General features: G+C 41.4%; 2 protein-coding genes across 5 annotated transcripts in view; one reads left to right on the forward strand and one right to left on the reverse strand.

Annotated features, from left to right (window-relative positions):
• Positions 1-14,611, forward strand: part of TRPM5 (transient receptor potential cation channel subfamily M member 5) — a 29,891-nt gene extending 15,280 nt beyond the window's left edge. The window contains exons 11-20 of the mRNA XM_052695804.1: positions 472-730; positions 1,786-1,904; positions 2,448-2,580; positions 4,923-5,097; positions 7,196-7,361; positions 8,033-8,211; positions 9,121-9,253; positions 10,796-10,868; positions 12,106-12,196; positions 13,682-14,611. Of these exons, the coding sequence (XP_052551764.1) occupies positions 472-730; positions 1,786-1,904; positions 2,448-2,580; positions 4,923-5,097; positions 7,196-7,361; positions 8,033-8,211; positions 9,121-9,253; positions 10,796-10,868; positions 12,106-12,196; positions 13,682-13,782 (1,429 nt within the window). The 3' untranslated portion in view covers positions 13,783-14,611. The remainder of the gene's footprint in view (positions 1-471; positions 731-1,785; positions 1,905-2,447; positions 2,581-4,922; positions 5,098-7,195; positions 7,362-8,032; positions 8,212-9,120; positions 9,254-10,795; positions 10,869-12,105; positions 12,197-13,681) is intronic.
• A 904-nt stretch (positions 14,612-15,515) lies between these two features.
• Positions 15,516-19,810, reverse strand: TSSC4 (tumor suppressing subtransferable candidate 4). 4 transcript variants are annotated; one of them, XM_052694578.1, is made up of 4 exons: positions 19,671-19,809; positions 19,387-19,493; positions 18,505-18,577; positions 15,516-17,511 (listed from the first exon to the last, which is right to left on the reverse strand). In XM_052694578.1, the coding sequence occupies exon 4, from the start codon at positions 17,421-17,423 to the stop codon at positions 16,422-16,424; it is 1,002 nt and encodes a 333-aa protein (XP_052550538.1). In that variant the 5' UTR covers positions 17,424-17,511; positions 18,505-18,577; positions 19,387-19,493; positions 19,671-19,809; the 3' UTR covers positions 15,516-16,421. The 4 variants fall into 4 exon arrangements, with proteins under 4 accessions (XP_052550538.1, XP_052550540.1, XP_052550541.1 ...); XM_052694580.1 differs by lacking the exon at positions 19,387-19,493; XM_052694581.1 differs by lacking the exons at positions 18,505-18,577; positions 19,387-19,493 and having other exon boundaries at positions 19,671-19,810.
• Positions 19,811-25,050: the final 5,240 nt, after the last annotated feature.

Here is a 25,050-nt window from a genome sequence, read left to right on the forward strand (position 1 = left end):
TAATTAATCATTTATTAAGAGGCCTCCCTGGTGATCTTTTTCCAATCTGATTTAGTCATGAAGGGCAAGAGGCCAGCGTCCATAGCCACATCAAGTGCAGTATTCCTTCAGTAGCTCTCTCAGGCTGCAGCAAGGCTAGTCAAGGAACACATGCTTAGTGTGTGATTCAGCACTTTTGAGTCTAGGTCAAAACAAGTAATTGTCTCAAGCGGTCACAGCAACTTCTGCCTGTGATTACTGCAATAAATTTTAGGACCAAAATAAGAACTGACTTACAGAAGCTATTTGCCTTCCTTGCAGCTGGCCAAATACCCCCTCTTCTTGTTTATTCACATGGTTTGTACTATGTGTAGGAGCAGATTGAAGCTGCAAATCAAATTAATGCAATTTGCAGAGAATAATACTGAGGCTATTCCCATGAACTAATTTTAAGAGGTCGTCAACCAAGCCTATGTTCTTTCTGTTTTGCAGAAGAAGTGGTAAATTAGAAAAGCAGAACCCTCCTGAAAACACAGCGTGGGCAACATTCATCTTTACTCGGTGGAAAAAATTCTGGAGTGCCCCCGTAACTGTATTTATGGGAAATGTTATTATGTATTTTGCTTTTCTGTTTCTATTCACTTATGTCCTTTTACTGGATTTTAAGCCACCTCCACCTGAAGGTCCATCTGCTAAAGAAATTATACTTTACTTCTGGGTTTTTACCCTGGTCTTGGAAGAAATCCGACAGGTCAGTTGCATACAACATCTCAGCAGTAATACAACAAACCTTGAAATAATGCTTTGAATAATTTTATGATCTGTATAACCGTGCAGGCTTGAAGATTTCAACTGTCAAATGCAGTTTTGCATAGAAAAGCAACACAAACGTTACCTCATCCAAAACAATCTCTCCTCCAAACCAACCTCTTCCTCCTCCATGTAAACCTGTAGCTACTCTTGTTTTTCCAGAGCGGTTCAGCTGCAGCCAATAAAGAACTGGGCTGCTAAGACTCAGGTGTCCTTCACTTTGCAAAGCATCTGGCTGGTTTCACCCCCCCAGAACTAGGTCCACAATTAACATACATTGGAAATTATAGTCTGCCCATGGAAGTACAACAGAGCTCTCCTCAGTCCACCAAAACAGCACATGAACAACGGCGCTGGTGCACTGAGAACTGTGGCTGCATAAAACTATCCTTGTTATCCTCTTTACTCTGAAAAACAGTTATCAACATTCATTCCAGAAGGTGTTCGTAATTTCAGCAACATGAACAGCAAAGGGGATCTCAGTTATACATTATTTGAAATTATTCAGCCAGGCCATAAACAGAAGAGTACACCAAGAATATTTGAAACAAAGAATATTACATTATAAACCTGTAAAACATGGAGAATGCCAGGCTACAATCCAGCTGAGACAGCTCCTCATGTAGATAATCAAATGTGCACTCCCAGGCAATCATAATGTACAAACACCAGTCTGTACATACTGTTTAGATAGCAACATCCTGTCAACATTTATTTTCTAGATATTTGTTATATTTTTTAACGGCCTGAATGCTGACAGACTCAAATCAGGCTTAAAAAATTCTTAGGCCTACATCACAAGATTAAAAAGTGTGTGTGCATATGTATGTGCGTGTGATTTAAGACAGTAAACTGAGCTTGTTTACATGCTACACTAGGAATTTTTTGATGTTTTTGCAGTGAAAGAGAAATGTGAAACAGGTATTAAGTCAAAGTTTCCACTGAAATGGTGAAACTTCAAACAGTTCACTGCCAACCACCATTTCTCTTTTTCAGAGTTTCTTTACAGATGAAGACACAAATCTAATGAAAAAGTTTAAACTATACGTAGAAGATAACTGGAATAAATGTGACATGGTGACCATCTTCCTTTTCATAATTGGGGTAACCTGCAGGTATGTATACACCTGTTTTGCATGGTCAGCATTAGGGCTACAAGCACACGCCATGACAGTCCAGTCACTTGGCATACATGCGCACAAGAAGGCAGGCTACGACATTTACTTTTATGAGTTTTGAGCTACGTTTCTGCAACAAGAGCCTCTACATTTCTATTGAACTGCAGATGTTGTTCCACAGACCACAAAAAGCTTATTGGAATATCCAAACACTTGTGCAAAGAAGCTCTGCTTTTCCTTTTTTTTTTTTTTTGCAAGCCCTTTTAGTCAAAATAATCCTTTTCCTCGTTTATCCCTTAGTATCGCCTTGAAGGCGAGCCAAGCAAATCAGCCTCCCTCTGTGTTGTGGTCATTTCTCACCAAAGTACAGATACTGTTATGTTCTTCTGACAGCTGTAATGACCTTGACATAAGCAACCACAAGCCTGAAGCACTTGCCTTTTCCTAACTCGACAATGCCTGGAGACTGAGTGCAATATTTGAGAACAGATTTCTCAGTAGTACTTGCTGAGATCTGATATTCTTTCACTTGTTCTTCAGGATGCTCAACTCGACTTTTCAAGCCGGCCGCACAATCCTCGCCATTGATTTCATGGTGTTTACACTTAGACTTATACACATTTTTGCAATTCACAGACAGCTTGGACCAAAGATCATAATTGTGGAGAGGATGGTAAGTGCAGTCTCTCTCAAATACTTGTACTCGCTAAAAAAACCTGTGGCCAAAACAATCTTCTTACAAAGGAAGTTTATAATGTGTCTTTGTTTTTAAGGTCTGTAACTTTGCATACAATGCAAAGTTTGCCTTACTTACCATGAAAATTAGAGGCAGTAAGTTTGAAACAGATCCTTTTGAAAGCTCTGTAGTTTATTAGGTTGGCCCTAGTACACAAATCCTCATTCTTATCTAATCGTTTGCCCTTTGGTCTATCAAGTCAGGAGTACTGAGACACTGCACTCCTGATTTGAGAGACACAGATTCTTCCTCCTGTTTCATAAGCTGTGTGCATTCAGCGCAAAGCCTTCAGACAGGCCATTTACAGAAGGGCAGCTACTGACTGGTAGTTCTTGCCTGGGGAAATGGATTACATTATTTGCAAGTAGTGTGAAGAAAAATCTGTAAAAATAGATAGTAGCAAGTTTGCCATGAACACTGCTCTTAATTGGACTAATTTACAATGAAAACATAGCACCTTGTGAGCATGTGCTGGAAGATGCAGATGAAATATTTCTATTTATTTCAGCTCTCCTGCAGGAAATGAGACAGTAGGACTATGGTTTCTGTACTTGGGTACGGGGCAGTACGCTGAAACAGCTTTTTATTTCAGCATGTTAATCCTCCAGGCCAATTAGCTCATGATAACTGATTAATAGTTTATCTAATAGTAAATGCTATTACAGATTCTACAAACATTTGACTTGTGACTCACAGCAGAGCTCAGTAAAAGCCCTACAGTCTAAACAAGCCTATACATTGAATAAACATAACTGCCAAGCTATTTGGATCTGTCTACAGATGCAATAACTGGAACTCCAGCATGACATTTGCTTTGAGTAGCAAAAGGGTAAATGGCAAATAAATATTTGTTCTCGTACATTATCTAGTTCACCACATTAGCAGAGTTTAAAGTAAGAGAAGAAGGCAGATCTACAGCTCCTAACCCTTCCTGGCTGCATACCAAGCTAAACCACAGCCCTGAACAAATATGGTGATGCATCTACTACGTTAGCATCTGAGTTCATATGAAGTAACACGGATTAAGAATATACACAAAAGAAAATAAGTGGCAGCCTAGACAAAGCCATAACATGGGAGCTTTCATCTTCCCCATATCCAAGCCACCGCAATGCCTTACCTTTGGTTGCTCAATATTGAGCCTTGTATCAAAAGAACAATGAAATTCAGTTCAGTAAACAGTATCTCCCTGAAACATTCATCAGGTTGGCTAAAGCAAGATCACTTCTCTTAAATAGGGAAGAAAACCAAGATCGTGTTTTACTGTCTTTCTCCTTTTTACCCCCAACTGAATTGCTGAAACAAGTCTGTTACAATGGTAGATCGATGCCAGAACAGTGCCAGCTTAGAGAGACCACAGACTGGAAAAGAGCATTCCCAAACAAACCACTGCTTTCACTGAGTTATGATGTTGTTAAAGGCCTGTAGCACTGACAAATCTGGAATCATCCAGAAAACAAACCAGTTTGGTAACAGTTAAAGAGACATCAACCATGTCTTGCTTGCCACAGATACTGCGTTTCTTAATGGGACTTATAGTTACCTCCTGAAGGTCTGAAATACCTCTGCATTTGGGAAACTGTGCAATCCTGTAATCTAATTGAAATGAATCTACAGCCCCTAATGAACTCTGTCAGATTAGATGGAAAGAGGATGAAGTGTTCTTCTTCCACTAGGGAAAAATTATTGCACTTGAAATACATATTCAATTTTTTTTTTTTTTAAGTGTCTTAGGATTCAATTATGTGCTTCTGTAGAGAAGCACAATGTTTAAAAGCAGGAAGCCTTGGAAAGAATCCCTCAAATGCATTACTTTGATACCTGATCCTTCTGATCTCCGACGTTTGCTGTATCAATGGTTCAGAGTTTATCAATGAGCACTGTTAGCCAGGATTTGCTGCAGCAGACTTTTGTAATTCAACGGTACTGCAAGATCTCATAGAAAACCTTCATTTAAAAGGCAATCATTTAAAGGAGAAAATGTTTAAAAAATAAATGTTACATGACTGAAAAGCAAAAATTTTAAATTATAACATGCCTTTATCTAAATGAACTAACAAAGAAAAATGCTGCTTATTGGCCAAGAGCCACATTATAACAGCAGAGTCAGGAAGGGAATTGTGTGAGAAACTCTATCAGAGTCAACCTCCTTTAGCCTAAACAAGCTTGCAAAGAAAAATAATTATTTGAACAGTTATCATACTGAACTACTGTTCTTTCTTCGCACATGCTGCTACAATCACCTGCCCTCTTTTTCTTCCTTCCTTTCCCTCTTTTAGATGAAAGATGTTTTCTTCTTCCTATTCTTCTTGAGTGTGTGGCTCATTGCCTATGGTGTGACAACGCAAGCTCTGCTTCACCCTGATGACAGCCGAGTGGAGTGGATATTCAGAAGGGTGCTTTACCGTCCCTACCTCCAGATATTTGGCCAGATCCCACTGGATGAAATAGACAGTAAGGAAGTTTCTTTCTCCCCTAACCTTGCCATCTTTGAATGCCTTCTTCCCAGTATTTGTTGTTCATTTTTTTTCAATAAATAACAATTTAAAAAAAATTGTCCTGAAAACCAAAGCCTTCACGTGGCTATGATATAAGTAGCGAATTTGCAAAATGAGAGAACGTACAGGGTGGAATTACATCAAACATGACAGTTTGCCCTATTTAGAGAGGCTACCTAAAGTATTCTCACAAGGACTTGCAGTTTTAGAGGTTGGCATACCTTCTTCTGCCTCAATCCATTTCCATCCAGCCTAATCTAGACCCACACAACCTTCATGTAAAGCAAAATAACATCTCCATAGTTTTGGCAGTAGTTGAACATGACAGTTTTACAGCAGTACAGCTTGGCCCATAACAAAACACTTGTATTTTTGAATAAATATTCTGGTTGAACATTTGTTTACTCCGTAGTTAAATCTGCCCAAATCAAATAAAGCTAGTAATTGCATTTGTGCAATATTTCAAACAAGACAACATAAAAACAATCACAAGACAGGCAAATATTTGGATATAAACATGAGAACAGGTAAAACACAGTATGAAGTCTGCATCTCTCCACTGGAACTCCACAGAAAAAAGGTAGCATTTGCAGATGAAAAAAAATTACTGGGTAGTAAAAACTGAAGGCAACACCTAAAAGTTGCAAAGTGACCTCATGAGTGAAGAGACACCAAAAGAAATTCAGTATGGATAACTTAAGTTAATGTACTTGGTGACAGCTATGGCAGCATGTGAGATAACTGTACTAAAGGGTAAGATTGTGAGTTTATCTATTGTCATGGGGAAAGGCATTATTAGTGGGGGGGAAAAAATGGAGAACAAAAATGTAAATATAAGTGCTTTAAATTTGTGGATTTAATTACATGATATAACTTCCAGAAAAACAATTGAACAACAACGAAAAGCAAACAACCAGTTAAACTACTTCTGATCTGCATCCCAGTGTAGGAAGATTTGGATGACTAACATTAATATAAACAAGAAAATAGTTACCTTTTCCTCAATAAGTAGCAAAGAATTTCCAAAAAGACAGAGGAGGTGTTTTTTCACATACATAACTAAAGGTGAGCTGCTTCATTGCTTTGTGATGCTTCGAATGCTAGAAATGTACACAGACTCAGAAATCAGTTGGACAAATTCATCGAGGAATCCCTCAATATCATTATTAAATACAAATAACCTGCCTGGGCACGTTGCTCAGCCACATGCTCCAGTGGAGAAGATACCCAAACAATGCCACTCCATGTTTTTCCTGCACTTCAGTCTAAGAACTTGCTGCTGCTATAACTGGAGGCAGGATGAAAGGTTAGCTATACCTATAAACTGATACAATAGCACAGTTCTTCCTAACCTTGACTGCAAGCTCTGATGTACAAAGCAACAGTCTAAATTTGAGTGAGGAACACCATTGCCTGCTTCTACCAAGTTCTCTCCTCTAGCGTGCATACTAGCATGAGGATTGAGGAGATGCAAGAACATAGGGGCCCACAACTGAAGCAGTGATGTGCATCATTGTGCCTTTTGACAAAGCCTGCAACATGGGATATTAGTTCACGTAAAGGATTGCTTGATTGCAAGAATTATCTCAGTAATTCAACCAGCCAGAAAGCTGGCCTGTTTGCCTCGTATTTACAGCTCCGCTTGCCAGTCAAAAACTGAGACAGTACAAAAGTTACATACTACCACAGTGTTTGTCTTAAGCTCTAATAATTGCATATATTCAAAAGAAAATTATGCTACTGTTCACATGCAGATGAGATCTCAACATCATCCTTGATTTATACCTTAACAGAAAAAGGTATTAAACATATGCAATCGTTCTCGTCATGAGTTCTTATGAGAAGGCATGCTTAAGGGTACTCAGTTTCCTTTTTTTCTTGAAAAGTCTGTAAAATGCAGCACCTCAGACTTCAGAAAATTTGCAATTCCTGCCATTCTCGGTTGAAGGCAAGATATTTTGCTCAGCAAAATGCAAAGCTTTTGACTCCAGGCTAAGAAATACAAGCAAGAGAAATTTGTCAAAACTACCGTATTTCTCTCTCTTGCTTTATAGCCTCACGAGTATATCCCAGGAACTGCACATTTAATCCACTGCAGATTCTGCAGAACTCACCATCATGTCCCAACAACTATGCCAACTGGCTTGTCATACTTCTGTTGGTCATCTTCCTACTAGTCACAAACGTTCTCCTTATGAATCTCCTGATTGCTATGTTCAGGTAAGAGCAGCATCAATAAGTATTAAGACAGAGAAGGTAAGAGCTTAACCAAATGCCCACATTTACTACACTGCTGTTGGTTAGCTATACTGAAACACACTAGTAGTTTTCCCAACTAATTATTTAGGGGTTGATAACTAGACTTTCAGGACCATATAGTTCTTAAGTTCTCATCATCCTCACTCTAGCTACATTAAAAGCAAGAACAAAAAAGGACCTTTTACAGTCAAATAATCAATTAAATGTGCCTGGATCCCTAGCTATGCTGCAGGATGAGTCTGCAGGTACAGAGCAGCTGTAAACTTGGCAGATGCTGGATACTCTGCATGCTGGAGAAACACATCAAGTCAAAAATGTTAACGATTATTCATTTGGATGAAGAAGTAACATCACATGTTTGCCAATCTTGCTGAAGTTGAATTGCCTTTTTTTTTTTTTTTTTTTTTAAGAGATAGTTTTTCTTGATTATTTCCTTATCATTTGAAGTCACAACTGCAGTTTTTTTAATAGTTAAAAACCCACACAAACTTTAGGTTAAGTAAACGCTGCTTACTGAACTTGCTGTTCCTTTTATTAAAGTACACATGGGCTGTATTTGTAATAACAAGGTTTAGCTCACTGAGGTAAAACTAGTTCTGCAATTTTTTTATTTTTATTTTTTCCAATGACAGCTACACTTTTCAAGTTGTTCAGGGCAATGCAGATATCTTCTGGAAACTACAACGCTACAACCTGATTGTTGAATATCATGGGCGGCCTGCCTTAGCACCACCATTTATCATTATTAATCACATAACTTTGGTTCTTCAAATAATCTTCAACAAAATGGAACACAAGAAACAACATCTGGGTAAGCTAGCTTAATGCTATAACGTGATGGAAAGCACAGGAACGATAGGGGAGTAGCAAAGACCTAAGCTACAACACGTGAAGACTGGCTCAAATACAACAGCTGTGAGCACAGAAATAAAGGGAAGAATCTGCTTACTTTTAGATGCCCTCAGGTAGTCAGGGATCTCCAGCAAGAGAGGCCATCACCTCCACTGCCAACCTTAAAATGAAGTCTGGCAAAGGGCAGATCCTGGCTCCACTCCTTCTGGTCACTCAGGTACACTACATACACCTGAGCTTCCCTGGGTTGGCCCTGCCTTCCCACCAGGTGCTCAATCACTGCTTCAAGCTGTGATCTAGCATTTATGCTACAGCTGTTAACACATGTCTGCCAACAGGAGACCCCAATACTCTGCAAGGATATGTTGCATAAGCAACACAGAAGAGAAAGTAAGATCTCCACAAGCTAAGAGCTGTAATTTATTGTATTTAACAAAAAGGAGAGCAGACATGAAAAATGATGACACAGTCTGTACTATAAACAATTTCCCACAGTGCATTTCTCTACACAGCATCCTTATTACGACAAAGGTGTTGATATCAAACTGCCTAAACACACTTGATTTCTGAAGAGATAACAAGTGATACTCTGAATGAATCATTCAGGAATCACTGAAATTGGCCTGTGCTGTTCTTTAGAAAACTCAGGACTCTTATTCAACTGCAGTAAGTCTACTGCCTTGCATTACAAGAAAATAAAAAGTGTAGAAAATACTTATTTTACACTAAACTTTCATAGCTTGTCACTCCTACAGTGGCAAAGCAAGGCCTGAGGTTTCTTTGCATAGCAGCCTTTCATTACTTAAACCAGCGCAGGGGAAAAGGGAGCAACATATAATATTTAGTATCTTTTTTTTCCCCCCTACAGAAAGAGATCTTCCAGTTGGCCTAGATCAAAAAATCATAACATGGGAGCTGGTGCAAAAAGAAAATTATCTAATAAAACTTGAACAAGAAAGAAAAGAAAGCGGTGAAGAAAGGCTGAAGGCCACATCTAATAAGTATGTTACTCTGACCTACATTAAGTGAACCTTGCAGGTCTTCAGATTTGCATGAGATAAAGGTTCAGGCATTTGTATGGGATCCATGGGATTGATGTTCTTCATGGAATGTTTTTCATGAACAAGCATTGCTTTGAGGTGTTTCTTGACGTTGCTGAAGTATGTACAATTACAAACCTGTAAGCTCCAGCCAAACTTGCAGTTAAGCTCAAATTCATGAAGAAATGAATGGAATGATGGAAGAATAGTTGTTACACTGCAGAGACTGCAGAGCATGTACTTCCATCCTCTATAGGAACATAACATACCTGGACACAAAGCATTGATCAAAATCCAGTGAAATTGCCCTTTCCAAAACAGAAAGAGATTTAGACTTTTGAATGAGGATTTGTGATCTCTGGGATTATCCCCAGCCCATAGGTACAGAAGAACTACTACTAATGGCTTTAGGACATAACACTACAATTTTGCACAAGAAGTTCCTGGTATCAGATCTCAAATTTAATTTAAGTAACTGGGTCTCTGTTTTAATAGTTCTCTAAAATATCATCCCAATGGGAGTATCACTTAAATTGGTACAGTATTCTGACAAATAAAAGTGCAAAAATACTATTCAGAAGTTCACTTCTTTAAATAACAATGACAAAGAGATACATGTTCTTGGAAACTACTCCTCTCCCTGTAATTTAACAGGCTCTTTATTCTTAATAATTTAGAATTATTACGTTGTTGAAATCAAATAATGGTTTGTTACACACAAACGTGTGTAATTGCTCCTAAATAAAGGGCATAATATCAGACGTAGCAGAGCCAGAAAGAGATCAGACAAGTTCAGATGACTACCACTGAGACTGTGGTTTCTTATTGCTGCTCTTAGCTGCTAGCAAACCTGCCTGTTTATTTGAAATCTTACACAACCTTCAGAAAGCCATTCACTGAACTCTGCATTTGGGGAGCTTATGGGGAATCAGATGAGAGGAGTAAAGACGGGATGGAAGAAGAGGTAAAGCATGTAGAAGATGTGTGGACAGCTCGATTTGGAGGTATCATTTTCAAGTTCTTCACACTTTAGAGATTTATACACATAGTCCCTTTAGAGATTTATACACCAAATCAGAAAATTCTGAAGATGAAACCTTGAAGAAATCAAATGGCTCGTAGCCCTGTATTAATGGAATATATATCACGGTCTTAATTTTCATGGTAGGATCAATTTACTTTTGAAATAGATGAGACATAATGGATTGGAAAGATACAGCTAAGCAGCCTTAACCACAAGCTGTATGATCACTGCCATCTAGGCAAGTTCACAAAGAGCCCTTGGGCAGCGAGTACAGGAGGTTTGTGCTGCTCTGTTCAGTAAATACTTACAGGAACCCTTCAAAAGGGCAAAACTTCCAGGGGGCTCTGGGCTGTCCCAGCAGCACAGAACTGCCAGCAGGGGGTCACAGATGTAGTGTGAGTTACTCATTTTCTGTGGTTTAGGATTTAATCGGAGGCATTTCTTTTTCACTCAGCAGCACATCATTTTTGTTTCCACAGGGTGGATAATTTGTGTAAATACCTCAGTGGATTGAAGGAGCAAGAAAAGAGGCTTAAAGTTATAGAATCCCAGGTAAGTCATATCAACATCATATCAACATTAGGATCTCACTGTTTCTTTCTTTTTTGTGTGTGTGTCTTGGCCCATTTTTTATCACTGATGCCGGTCTTTGACAGTGTTTGGTATTCACTCTGTAGGGATAAAAGGAATAATCTGTATAATGACTTCACTTCCCTTATTTTATCTGTAATTACAACCATATAAAGAAACTTTTCTAACCTCCCATAGAAAGGGGAACACAGTTTCTCGCTCTTTTTGCTAGCATACTTCCTAAGTGTCCACTTCTTCCCCTCAGGCTGCCTCTGGATGCAAATCCTCCACACTCCTTTCCCTTTCTTCACCCAACCTTTCTTACTTTAAAAGTGACAACAATGAAAACACCCATACTCTGTCTTATTTGACAGAGACTAATATTGGACATTGGTTTTCAAGTTTTCTTGCATACAAGCTTCTCAAAGGGAAGCATAAATGCTCAACAAGAATAATAGAAGGAAACTCTATCTCAAGCTTTTGATGGCAAACCCTTAGAACATAAATAAATGTTCGTTAAACAGTTTGAAAACGCTGAGCATTACTGTGTGCTACATATAAAACTCTTATTGTTTTCTTTGTTCCCAGAATTCTCTATGAATCACTATGATGCCAGCATATTTAAGTTTCATTTTTATTAGTGGAATTAACTACAAAATACTGGTTTTGTACGCTTAGAATTCCCATTCTCATCCAAATGCAGTCTGACAGATCCAAATTTAAAATTGTCTTAATGACTGAAGAATGGGCCACTCACCATTTTATAACACAGTAAATTAAAAAGTTAATAGTCAAAATAAATGTCTATATAAGTATTTAATTGCTGGAATGAAAACGCAATTTTGGCCTAGTCGAAAGTTGCTTGCCTTAATGCTCCCATTGCAGTTTCTCCCCCATTTCTTATCACTTTTATGGCTTCCTGGAAAAAGCAACTCTATTCAATAAACAAAATTGAAACCAAATACAGGTTCAACAGGAATACACAATAAATGCTTTAATAAGGTTGTGCCAGAATGAGATAATGCAATATACTCACAAAATAAGGAAAACATTCAACAGTGATCTTCCTCCAAGTCAGTTCAACTATTTTGAATAAAGTTGAGTATGATAATTCTGACACTGCTTCCAGTTGCTACCTACAGTCTTTCCTGTAAATTTAAGATTGGATGCAATACTACAAAAAGAAAAACTGATGCAGAAATCACTGCCTGTTCTATAGATTTGCTACTGTACAGCTGTTATCTCCTCAGTGGCAGATGTTTTAACCAAAACCAACCTCTTCTGCAAGCAGACAGATTCAAACTACACATGTAAGTATTGAAAGCTATCATGGAAAACCTAATTAACACAGCCGGGCGATTTCATTCAGAAAAATGCAACAAAACCAAAAAAGATTGGAAAGGAACTACAGAGGGAATTGCAAAGGAGTACGCCTACAGGTAATGGAAATACAAACAGCAAACAGAATATTCATGCACCTTTGGCAAAACGTATCTAAAAGCTTGGGGTTATGGGAATGGACTATTGTTCACTGCAGCTTAGAATGACATCATGTAATGTTAAGGATACGTGGTTTCCTGAAAGGACTGTCTCTTGGGATTCTTTTTTTTTTCCCCTTTTCTTTTTCTTTTGAGTCAATGAGACAATACTACCAAGAAATTGACTTTTAGACAGTAATAACCATTAAAAAAAAATAATAATCACATTTTGTTTTAATCAACTCAGTTCATCTGCCTTTGGTGCTGCAATTCTTTCTGTCATTTGGTAACTTCATCTTACGTCCCAGAACTCCATTTTTTGGAGTTTAAAAGATCAGAGGCAGAAAGAGACTATATCTCAGCCAGTACAGGATATCCAACTCAATACATATTTTGAAATAGATAATTAAGAAAACAATCAAATATTTACTAATTACTGTATCTTGCCAAAACAACAACAGCAAGAACAAAAAAAAAAACCACAAACCCATCTCTCCAAAAACTTACACCAACCATGAGGGTACAACAAGGGAAACAGCTGGAAACCCAAGTAAGTCTTGACATGACAAGATCTCAAAGCATTCCTGCAGGCAAAGGTGTGCTGGATCCCATGAAATATGTCAATTTTTCTTTGTCCATTTGTACTGACGTCAGTGAAGGTGGAGGGGGAATGAGATCTGTCTGAGGTTCCTGAAGCAAACCACAGATATACCAGAAACAAATAATTTGCAATTTTCCCAGCCATGGGAGGAAACATCAACATACTTAACCAGGCATATTATTCTAATTTTAAACATAGGCAAAGCAAAGCCAGCTTAGAAAAATATTTTCTTTCTTACCACCTCAGTATGCACAGCAAGCTATAATATTCTGAAAATACTGAAAGAAATTGTCAGTGAAAATTGAAGTCTAATGATAAAGAAGCAGATTTAATCTTAACTGCAGCTCTGTCCTACAACAGTTTGCTATAACCAGCTTCTCAAGAGTCGAATTAACCTCATATTTGACTTAATTTTTGTAGTTTTCAAAGCACATAAATACACTGGTTCATTATAAGCTTTCCAGTAGAAACTGTCCTGTAGCATGTTACTCAGATTTTAATACTGTGTTATATAGACTTAAATAGCTGAGGAAAAAAGAAGAAAAAAAACCCCAAGAAACCTGTTTTTATCATTTACGGAGCAAACATGAAGTACTTCCACCTACAGTGTAATTTTACTATGGGTTATTTCCAACATTTTAAAGTTTCCTAATTACTATTATGTAACCCTTGTCCTAAAGCTTTGAAGAAACACGTAACTTTTACAATCCTACTAGGTTTGAGAAATGCCAGCACTGAAGTGCCTTTGCCAGAAAGGGCTGAAAGAGAAGAGCGTGCAGATCCAACTGAGGCTGACGTCACCTACATCGATAATTAAATTTCATTCTCATTTCTTTGCACTGAACCCTTTGCCCTGCTGAATTACCATCAAAGTAAAATCCTGATCTCAGGAAGGCACAAGACCCAAACTTTGAAGTCTTCAGTGCTATCTTCACACCTTATGAGAAATAATGCTCATGTTTGATTTCTTGAGCTTTCTTCCCTACCGCTCCTCCATTGGCCTTTTCTCCATTGCTCCCCCCACAGACTGCACTAGGTCCAGGATGACAACCACCTTGTTTTCTACACAGCCTGTTCCCAATGTTCCATGCTCTAATCACACTTCATCATCACTGATTTTCATGTTCTTTCCAAAGGAGTTTCCCTTTTAAAGGGCGATCATTTCCTCACTAAAAACCAACCCACTTCCTATGCCAAAAAAGCGAGCTTGCATTTATGAGCTGCTTTGAAAAGAATTGAAGAAAGTTTCCACAGGAAAGAAGGGGCCTGGGATACCAACTTTTATACAATTCACACAGTTCCTAGAGTTCTTGTAGCTCTCAAATGATTGCACTCACCGTTTCTCCTCCCACTTCTGGCTCTTTTCTCTGGCTGTTCATTAATGCAGGCTCCTCACTCATCCCCAAAAACTCACTGCGTGGTTCTCAAGTCTTCAGTGGCATGCAGACAGTTTCCAAACACAAAGCAGGTGACCATTCCAGTCAGACCCCCAGCTTCTGCCTCTTGCTTTTTCAGTTCAGTGCCAGATCATGTACCTGCTGTCAGCACACTGCTATTCTAAGACATCACCCTTGCATCTAAGCAATTCTCAATTCTCTGACTTTATTCTGTTTTTCTCTCAAAGCTCAGGAAAAAAAAAAAAAGAATATTTAGCAAGAATTTTCTTAGAAACTATGAATTTGGACTGATGGCCATTTTTTTGCATTACTTCAACTGACATGTACCTTTCTAGCACACAAATGTTAGCTGGCTTTATTATAATTTTGTATGAGATACACAAATAAAATGAGCATGACTGCTGTCCTTTAACGGGAATTTTCTTTGCATTAATGTAAACAGTGTCAAAAAAGGGAAGTAAGCAGTGGGTTGTGGTCACACACTGCTAAGTTTCAACTAACTTAATTTCCTCATTCATATTTTACACTGCTCATACACAACGAAGATAGGATGGGAGAAAACTCTCTATTGCCAGATATCTCAAAACAGAGTTGGGGGAAAAAAAAAAACCTCAGATGTGATCAAAATGTCTTTCAACAGGAGTCTTTAATTAATAGAAATTAATCTTCTGACTTCTTCATAAATAAGTGATTGTCCAGCTTATCCAGCTGCACCCCTGACCATAGCAGCACTATTAACAATGACAGAACTTGGATCCTGTGCTAAATGCTCTTCACTCTAGGCAAAGGGTAAGTTGGAAAACCAGCATGATTGTACTGAGCTGTGTTGTTTGTTAGGAAATAAGGCGTATATTGCAATCTGCAACCTGCTGTATTCTTCTCAACCACTTCCTTTCTGATACAGCTATTTTGGTTGTTGATCTGATTCAGTCTATCAGGGTATGTATGTATCTATGTATTGTAAAATCACCAAAATCTTAAAAATGTGAATTTTAGATTCCAAACCTTAAGAAGCTGAAGGAAAGTTACAAGAAGCTAAGCTGAGACTAACATTCCAGATTCAGGTGTTCTAAACAGTTCTCAAATAAACGGAGTAGTCGTTTGAACTGCTATGTTTGCATTAATATCAGTCCAGTTCAAAGGGATGCAGAAATCAAAGTACAACTGAAAGTTTATTGAATTCCAAAGTAAAAAGCACCCAGTTCTACAAACACCCTGATTCCCACCAAACGTACACCAAGAAACGTGGAAGTAGTGCCATCTGGAAAGGCTAAACAAATATGCAGGCAAAAAAATAAATCAACACATCATAGTACTAAAAGAAGTTGTTGTGTGACTGATCTACACTCAACATGAAGAGACTTGGCTGAAGCAATGCTCAGTGTGTCTTTACTAGAATGTTCTGCAAAGCTGTGCCCATCTGCAAGAAAAATCGCATTTTCTTAATCTCTTTTTTTCCATGTAACAGTAAGTAAGTTAAATATTTGAAATTACATTAAAAAATAGTTGGTTTGCCAGTTCCCACCTGGGCCCTCTCATGCTGTACTCTCAATCTCAGACAGAACAAAAAAAGGACAGGTCAGGAGAAATCAAATCTAGTGGAAGACTTGGTTTTATTTTCATTGTTTAAACAACTCTACATGAGAATCTCATCACTGTTGTTCCTGGATTCTACAGGACTTAAGAAAAGTCTGGGGTAATGAGGATGCCTTGCAGCATTCTAGCTAACAGTCTTTTTCTATGGTGCTCATGATGACTTGAGCAAGCCCCAGGGAGCTGCTCAAGCAAACAAAGCAAGCTATATTCTCTCCTGAGAGACTGCAACTATCATTCGCCTACAGAGTTCTCACTAACAAAAAGTCTGTAATGTATTTTTAGTAGCTTAATTTCTAAAAATGAAAGAGGTCTGGGTGGCTATAAAGGAAACCGTTAGTAAAACAAAATGGTATCACATGGGTCCCTGATTAAAATATATATATATATCTAACAACAAAACCAAGCATATATAACAACAGAATCCAAGAGTATACCAATTCTTGCATGTTTCTGATTTGTTCCATCACTCTTCCTCCTCTCCTTCGTCATCTACTTTAGGTCGGAAATTTTTCCTATTTCTCTTCTTGCTGCAATGGAATCCAACTTTTTCTGCTAATGGCTCTTCACCCACACCATGCTCAACTTCTGTATTCAGGTTCTCCACCATCAGGCATCCCTCCTCCTCCTCTGTTGCTTTTCTACCACCACCTAAGTGTCCCAGCTCTACCTTATCCTCCTCCCTCAAGTCATCAGTCTTTCCTTTCAGATCTGTTTTGATGTGTTTCTTATCACCCTCTCCTGCCAATATTTTCTTTTCTAGTCCATCAACACCCCTTTTTGCAGGTTTGGTGAATACAATCCTCCCAGCTCCACAGCTGGAAGGGTCCTGGTTGAAATATGGGGTGTAGCTATCTTGAGCAGCTGAGCTTTGTTCCTCTTCTCTTTTCTTCAAGCCCTCTAGAAATTCCATGGCCACTGCCCTGTTAGTCTTGTCACCAGACTCTGGCACCCCATCTAGGCTGTATTTGGTCCAGCGCTCTGGGTGTGCCACGTAGTCAGGCACTGCTGGAGACATTCTGGGAGCCTGCACTGGTCTGGTTGGCTTTCCAAGGCTTTCTGGTACCACATTACTTGACATGGTAGTTGGAGGTAAGGGACGTTTAAATCTCCCATCAACAACATTATCTTCAGACATTGAGGGCACAGACAATTTGGCTGCCTCCTCCAAGCAATCAAAAATACTCTGGCTGCGGAGAGAGAATGTAGAACTCATGCCCCTCAGATGGAACGGCTGCACAGGAGATCTCTCGGTGTTGTCTGATGGGTCCCCTGATCTGTAATCCCCATCATCTACAGATGAATCCTCAGGAGATATTGTATCAACTTCTGCTTCATCTGCTAACCCCAAATCATCAGAATCAGAATCGCTGAGCGACACTGCGTCAGAGGGCTGAGCTCTTTCGTAGTCTGCAGCACTGGCAGCCCCAGTGCCCAGGAAGGGTTTATCATCATCCTGGTCTCCCATCTTTGAGCTATCACTCCACTGAGGTCCTTGATGTAGGCCCAAGAATGGCTGTATGTATGGTTTTCCAAATGCCCAGCAACTTCAATGCCTACAATACAAAGAAGCATGAAAATTCAATTGCACAATGAGAATCAACATATGGCCATCACTCAAGGACAGGCCTGATAATTATTACTACAATATCAGAGTACATTACCATGGAATGAATGCATGTTAATATTAAAGACATCCACAAGCCTTGTATTCTTCATTACAAGAATACAAAGTAATTATAAATAGTAATGCATACTGAATTCCATTAAAGGTATCAGCAAGACCAATTGCTAAACAATGAGCATAAGTTTTTTGAGCATAACTGTTCCACACATCTTCCAAGAACAGCAGTGATTCTCCAATGTACACTGTGCATTTACCATACCATATAAATCCATCAAAACACATCCTAATCCCTTACACTTTCTTTTGTCTGTTACAGTTCTTTATTGCCAACTTATATCCAGCTGCAATCACGTTCTACCTATTAAAAAGGGCGCTGCTGCTGATCAAGGAATGTGGCAGAACAGCCTGTAACATGTCAGGGCTACAGTTTTGCATTAGCTTTGAACTGACAAAGTACAAGGTCCACTCCTTCCTTGGCTTTAAGCTTTTATGTTAGTACTAGATTGTTGCCATCACATGATGAGCGAGCTTAAGGAATGAATTGAGCGGGATTGTGAAAACTAATTGCACATGCCATGCATGTGTGAGCATACTGGGAACAAGGGGAGGGTGCAACCAAGGGTCAGCAAGAACTGGCCATTTGGTCAATCAAAAGATACAGTGACCCGAGTTTCAGTACAGGCTGAAACACCCTATTGCCTGCCTGAAGGCAGCCCTGGGGAACTGAGGTGGTTGATGATCACCCCACCGCTTGCTGGGCAGTCAAAAATAGAGTTTGCAAACATACACCTCAGTTCAGCTCTCCAAAATGTGAATTAGGGAAAGAGTTCTCATTTACTATTAGATTAAGTTAAACTACACAATTATAGGTTCTTCTGAAAAGCCACAGTAAACAGACATGGGAAGTCTGCTGGTCACTCACTTTCTCTTGAGACTGAGTCAGCTTCCCTTCCCGAGGGTCAGTTAAAGCCACCAAAGATCTCAGCACTTCCGCCCTAGAAAACAAGCATTTCCATCAAGATACTGGAAATGTAGTTTTAAAACGAGTTTTGAAAATAATTCTTTCTCCCTGAGTCATCCAAAGCTACAGAGCTGAGTTCTAAATCTGACACAAACTCGAGCTCGCATAAAAGTCTTCAGATAATCCTGAATATTGGCAAAAGAACAGCACAAACCTACTAGGGCAGGCTCCGTTACAGTTACTCAGTCTCCACGTTCACACCATCAAGCCTTATTCTGTACAACAGAAGAGAGGCTTTTAAAAAAACGAAGCTGTAATTTACACGTGCAGTAAACAATTAGTAAATGTAGTGTAGTTGTAAATGTAGTTAAGTGCAGCCAAGGAAATACTGTAGTAGTACTTATGCTCTGCAGGTACTGCATGCCACTGGAAAAGAGACCCAGGATACCACAAAGATGTCTGTACAGAAGGGTCATATGCACCAATGCGTGAGGCATTAATACATGGAGAAACTTCTAAAGAACTGAACGGCCCGAATGCTGTGTTGTGTGCAGTCTGGCTGTATTTGACTAAGGGAACTGATGGTTCCTTTGAGACGTGGCCTTTAGTGCAACCCCTACATGCAACATAATCATCTGAAGGTCCTGCATCTTTCTGTTTAGTTTTATAACACATGAAAGAAACGAGCGCAACTCTAAAGAGACACCAAGAAGCACAGCTGAGCAAGACAGCTGTTTCAGGCTATGAATGAGGACACCTCTTTTCTAAGAACATACAGAAAGAACATACGAACAGCACTGATACCAAACACGCAGATGCTGACAGCACACCAGACAGACTCACACGTTCGTTACAGCAATGCGGGCACGGCACAGCGCAGACAGGCCCGTGTCCCTCTGGTTGGCACATTCTCCATCAGCCTCTCCCATCCTGGCCTCGCCCTCCTGCAGCTGTGAGGCAAACGCAGAGCTCCGTTACCCCAAACCCCGGCCGCGACCCCGTTCTCCTTGCAAAGACAGCACGACGGCACAGCCCACCGCCTTGCCCGAGCCATCAATCGCACTCCTTGCCAGCTCAGGGCCCAGCTCCCCTCCCTGCACCGGGATCTTCCTGGATCTCCTCCGTACCGCGAAGCCGCGCAGGCCCGGCGCCCGCTCACAGCGCTACCCGCCTTTCCCGCCTGTCGCTCTCCTCACGGCCGCCGCGACGGCACCTGCCCGGGGAGCGCTGGGACACCGAGTTCCCACAGAGCGCCACGGCGCTGCAGTACGCAGCACTGAGACTACAATTCCCAGAAGGCAAAGCGGCGAGGACAGGAACCAGAAGCGGAAGTGCTCGCCAGCTCCTCTCCGCGTCGCCTCGCTTTGCATCCTGGGAGTTGTAGTTGCCCACGCTTTCCCCTTTGGGGGCCATTTTAAGAGCGGCGGCGCGGCTGCGTGGCGGGACTACAGCTCCCAGGATGCACCGCTGCCCTCCTCCAGCCGTTCGCCCGCCATTTTGCAGCCTGTGAAGCAGTGGGGGTGGCACCGCCTCTCCCAAGCCGTGTGGAAAAAACGTGTCAGGCGTTGGTTTTTTCCTGATCGCTTGGGCTTGGCGGCAGTGAGCACTTCAGAGGAAGCGTGGAGTTTTTTTATTTGCTGTACTTTATAACCAGAAAGCCTCCAGTCACTGGAGTGTGAGACAAGTGTCCAGCCAAAAGCAAGTTTCCATCCTTTGTCCCAGAAGAACATTTTTTGTGTGTATGTCAAGAGTGGAATTCTGTCGGAACATGTTTTATTGGTGTTGGCCGAAGCTGCCTGGTTCTTTTCCCCATTCGTTCAGCTAAAAGCTTAAAGTGTTGCAGTGGAAATGCACATCCCAAGCCGGCTTTCCCCTCAGTCCGTCTGCCCTCCCATGGGGTGCTGTGGCCTGCAGCGCTCAGCCACACCGGATCTCCAGGCCAGTGCTCACACCCACTGTTTGCACTCCACAAATGTTCACAAGCATTGATAAATGTCAGTTAGTGCTTTTCTTTTTGCTTTTTGTTTTGTTTTGTTTTTGTGCAGGGAGGAACTTAGCGACGCATCTTTGCTTCATCTGCACTTCCGTGTCAGACGCCATTTCGTCAGACTGCCCCTCTGCTGCCATGTGTCACATGCCAACAACGTGTAATGAGATACTGGTGGGAAGGTTCAACCTCTGCTGCTATACCACCACCATCCACCCCTGACATCACGGGCTAATGTAATAAAACAGGAGGCATTACTTTCGGAGCAGCCCTTGTTAAAATATATATATATATATATATATATAGTAAATGTATATAAATAACAAAACTTATTATTAAAACATCAAAGAGAGCAACAAAACATGAAACTAGTGGGATGCTTGACCTTGCTTTTGTGAAACTGATGCGGCAGTGTAGTTCAGTGGGAGCAGTTCCAATTCTTAGCGCGTTCTCAAGGTGTTTGTCAGAGATTTTTTATCAATGTTTACTGCACGTCATCCTTGAAAATAGTTGTTCACAAATGTATGTGCTGACAAAAAACAGTGACATCAGTAAGGCGTGATTGTGAAGCATGGAATATCTTTCTAATAATGCAGCCCTATCTCGTCTGGTGTCCATGGCACCTTCACACACACACAGCCATGCCATCCACACCCTGTTGCACCCCTTGCAGATGCATGTGCCACAGGTGAGGCTGCGCTGCTCGTGAGAAGGTCACACTGAGTCCCTTCAAGAGGGGCCTCACCACAAGACATCCCTCACATAAGCTATTTCATTTGCATTGTCAGTTTTTTAAATATCTCCTGCCTTCTGGAGCGTTGCTAACTGCAGTAATTTATGAGATGAGGGCTGCCTCTCAGAACACGTTTGGCAGCAGGACCAAAGTTAGCATAAAATGTCTTTGTCTGGCTGGAGTCATGCTGGAGTTCTAAAACAGCGGCTCTAGAGATGTCTCCCCATTTGGTGACCCTTTCCTTAAACATATACACATATATAGTGCAGGCACAGTCAGATGGGTTCCTGGCTGGAGGGAAGAGAGAAGAAAGCAGAGCCTTCTGGCATGTGAGCAGGAACAGAAGTGAGGAGGGCAGTCACAGGCAAAGGAAAGCATTGGGCAGGCGAGACACAGGCTGGCTGAGGGCTGGCCTGCTGCATAACCCTGTCTGGGCGTACCAGCAGCAGGCAGGGAAACGACGTGTAGTAAGCACTGTCATGCCCTATTTTTGTAAGGGTGGAGACAAGCAGCACAAGCCATGGATGTGGGTTTGTTGTTTTCTTTGCCAGGATGCAGTTGATGGGCAAGGTTACTACAACAGCTGTCTGTACCCTTTTTCTTCTTTCCTATCGTTGTGCAGAAGATGAGTCTCACACACTGCAGAGAACTGGGAATGAGCTGTTCTTTTCTCTGCTGACTGAAGACAAGACAGTTCACGATGGTGAATGTGCTGCTGTGTTGGGATTTTTGCTATTGCTTGGTGACAGCTGAAATAAAAATAATGAGTCAGATCCTAAAGACGAACAGATGGTAAAGCATTTCCCCTAGCCAGCGTGAACTAAGATGGCTTGAAGAGGGGTGGGGGGCTGGACATGGCTCTGTGTGCCATCACAGGAGATCTTCTAAGCAAGTACACTGTGCCTGGAGCAGGCTCAGCTCTTCCACAGGTCCTATGCCTCTGCGGGAAGCAGTGCGTCTCCACTCAGCCCTGCTGTTGGGAGCCTGTGTTCCTTTCTTGCACATAAATCCGCTGTTGGCCCCTATCCGGTGACTGTTTCCGCTGCTCAATTGGCAGGCTCCAGCCCAGCCCATGCTCTGGAGGCTTCTGTGCTCAGAGCCTGGCTGGAAGAGTCTGCCTGCCCTTCTCTTCATGGCATAGGAAACTGGCAGCAGCCACTGTGATACTGAAGACCAAGCAGGGCAATCAGTGCATTTTCTCCATCTCATGCACCCAGAACAACTGTGGACATGAGTCTGGTATGGCCATGCTCAGCTTTATGCCAGAGTTCATGAGGGGAAGTGGAGAAGGAAAGGAGCATTTTCCTGTAGGTAAAAATCACAAGCACAGCAATGCACAGCATGTCCTCCTCTGCTGGAAGACTGCAGTTGCACCGAGCCAGAATGAGTAAAGGCTGGGGGAAATAATCACCTGACCTCTCCTATTTACAAGAAGGAAAGCCTATAAATATCCTTGAAACCCTGTGGGACGTTTCCAGGATTTGGTGCTTGACACTGCCTTTCTCCTACATCAGTTTTTGCTTACCTGTTTTACGTTTGTGCTTTCTTATTGGCCCTGGCTCTCATGCAAGCAGATTTGATTTATTCCAGTGCTGTTTACACACATTGGAGTTTTTTCCTTGCTAAGTGAGCTATGTAAAATTAACTCATGTGGAGGCAGTATTCTTAATGAGGACAGGTATCAACCTGACTACCCGACTCTTCCCAATAACAAAGTTACTCCCAACCTATAGGGAGAACCTGCAATTGTTTTCTGTTAGGGACATTTTGTATGTAAGAGAGAATTTGCCTGGCCTTGCACCATCACATTTTGGGTGCTCACCAAAGCTCTGTTTGAACATGAGGCGATTTGCTAGCAAAACAGGGCCAAGAAACACTTAGAAAGAAAGGAAAATGAAAAAAAAAAAAAAAAAAAGTGATTAAATTGTAATAAGAAACATTACTTGCAACCACCAGACATGAGGGGTTCATGGAATCCCTGCAGAGAAATGCAGGAAGTCCACCTTCCCATGCCTAGCTGCTGCAGTTATATACCCACTGTAATGTATCTGCATGTGGGAAGATGTGGGCTTTCCAGCATTTTTAGCAGCTGAGTGGTGTTTTCTTTCTTCTCCAGCTCCCTGGGCTCCGAAATGGAAGCAGCGGGCTGCCTGCATCAGGCAAGCTGCTAGAGGTCAGCTGAAATGTTTACACCACCAGAGTGCATCTTTGTGTATCTACCTCCTGCTGAGCTCCCGCCCTGTGCAGGACAGCGTGATGATCCCCAGGCTGAAACTGAGGAATGGTCAGGCAGACATCACAGAAATTAACACTGCACTCTTAACTTCTGTTTGGTGCATACGGGGTGAGGGGATTCCAGCCTGTGTCTATCACTTAATTGAGCACTTGGCATGCAGTTAATTATGTTTGCCTTTCCCCTTCAGCACCCACTAACGCCCAGCAAAGGCCGTGGCGGCTCAGATCAGGAATTTGAATGCAGCAACTGAGACATCCTTCATCTCTGAGCCAGGCAAGTGGAGCTGGCAGCTGGAGGAGAGGGAGGGAGGGTGCCTTCCCCTGCAGCAACCGCTGCTGTAAACAGCTCTATGGGAGAGCTGCCTGCTCCCAACACCCCATGGGACTACAGCACAATGTAGTTAGAGCTCAGACAACATCTAAACACAGAATGGACATCAGCAATTTATACCTTTGCTGCTAGTCCCAGCCCTCTTAGTAGGAAGCAATTAGACACATTGCTACTGGTAACACAAACAGCCCAGAATAGGCTTAGGAAATAGAGCTGCCCAAAGCAAAAAATACCTCCAAAACTTCTCATTAGAAATGCTCTAGAGAGTTGTTTTAAAAACAGTTGGTGGGGGCAGAGGATGAACGAAAAGGATTCTGCTGGGAAAAGCCTAAATTAGTATACAATTGTTTGACAAAAAAAAAAAAAAAAAAAAACTAAAAAAACTCCAAAACAATATTTTCAAGTTAATATTCCTAGGAATCAGGAGTCTCCAGTAACACCTCCAGTGAGTTGGCCCTTCCTTTCTAAGTCCTTCAACCCTCTGGATAAGAAACTTTTTCTCAAAAAAAGGCCAAGCTGTGGCTGCTGGTGTAATCTGAGAAGGACAGGGCTGCAGGCTTTCCACCCACCCTTCCCCGCACAGTGGTTTATCCATGCTGCTCACATGCTCCTACGCAGCAGGACCGCTGTTCTCCGAGAACAACCAGCTCCTTCCCTGAACAACACCTTAAAAGGGCCTGGTTTGCCCATTTCTCTCTTAGCATCTCAGCTCAAGCATTCACATACAACTGATCTGCTTCAAGCACGTGTTAATGCTTAGACCTGAAGTGCCAACAGGGCACAGCATTCAGCTGGGCAAGCTTTAGGATCCCAGTTATGTTTCCAGGCTTGAGTCCCAAGGCATACAGCCCAGATGTCAGATACGTGCTGTGCTTTGCCAGTTTGTTTCCACTATCGCCTCTCTCCCTGTTTAACACCAGCTCAAGGCTGACAGCAATTCACATCAGTGTAACATTAGCTCTAAAAAGGCAGGCATAATTTCATCCCCATGTGGAGCAGCACCACAGTTCAAATGTTCTGTGACACAAAGCAAACAGCATCACACTCACGGGAAACCACCTGGAAGGTCAGCTAAGGACTGCACTCCCTGCAGCCCGAGTCCTGCTTTGAAGAGAGAACAAGACAGCCCTGTTTCCTTGGAAGACGTGGCAGAAATCGGTACGCGATGGAAAGAAACAAGATCTGACAACACATCATCAAAAATCCACTAACGAGGGAGTG

The sequence above is a fragment of the Tympanuchus pallidicinctus genome, unplaced genomic scaffold (genome assembly GCF_026119805.1).
Source record: "Tympanuchus pallidicinctus isolate F22 unplaced genomic scaffold, pur_lepc_1.0 scaffold3, whole genome shotgun sequence".
NCBI lineage: Eukaryota > Metazoa > Chordata > Aves > Galliformes > Phasianidae > Tympanuchus > Tympanuchus pallidicinctus.

Bases quoted from the DNA above. Each gene is read 5' to 3' on its own strand.
- TSSC4 (XM_052694581.1), bottom strand. From the start codon at position 17,423: ATGGGAGACCAGGATGATGATAAACCCTTCCTGGGCACTGGGGCTGCC.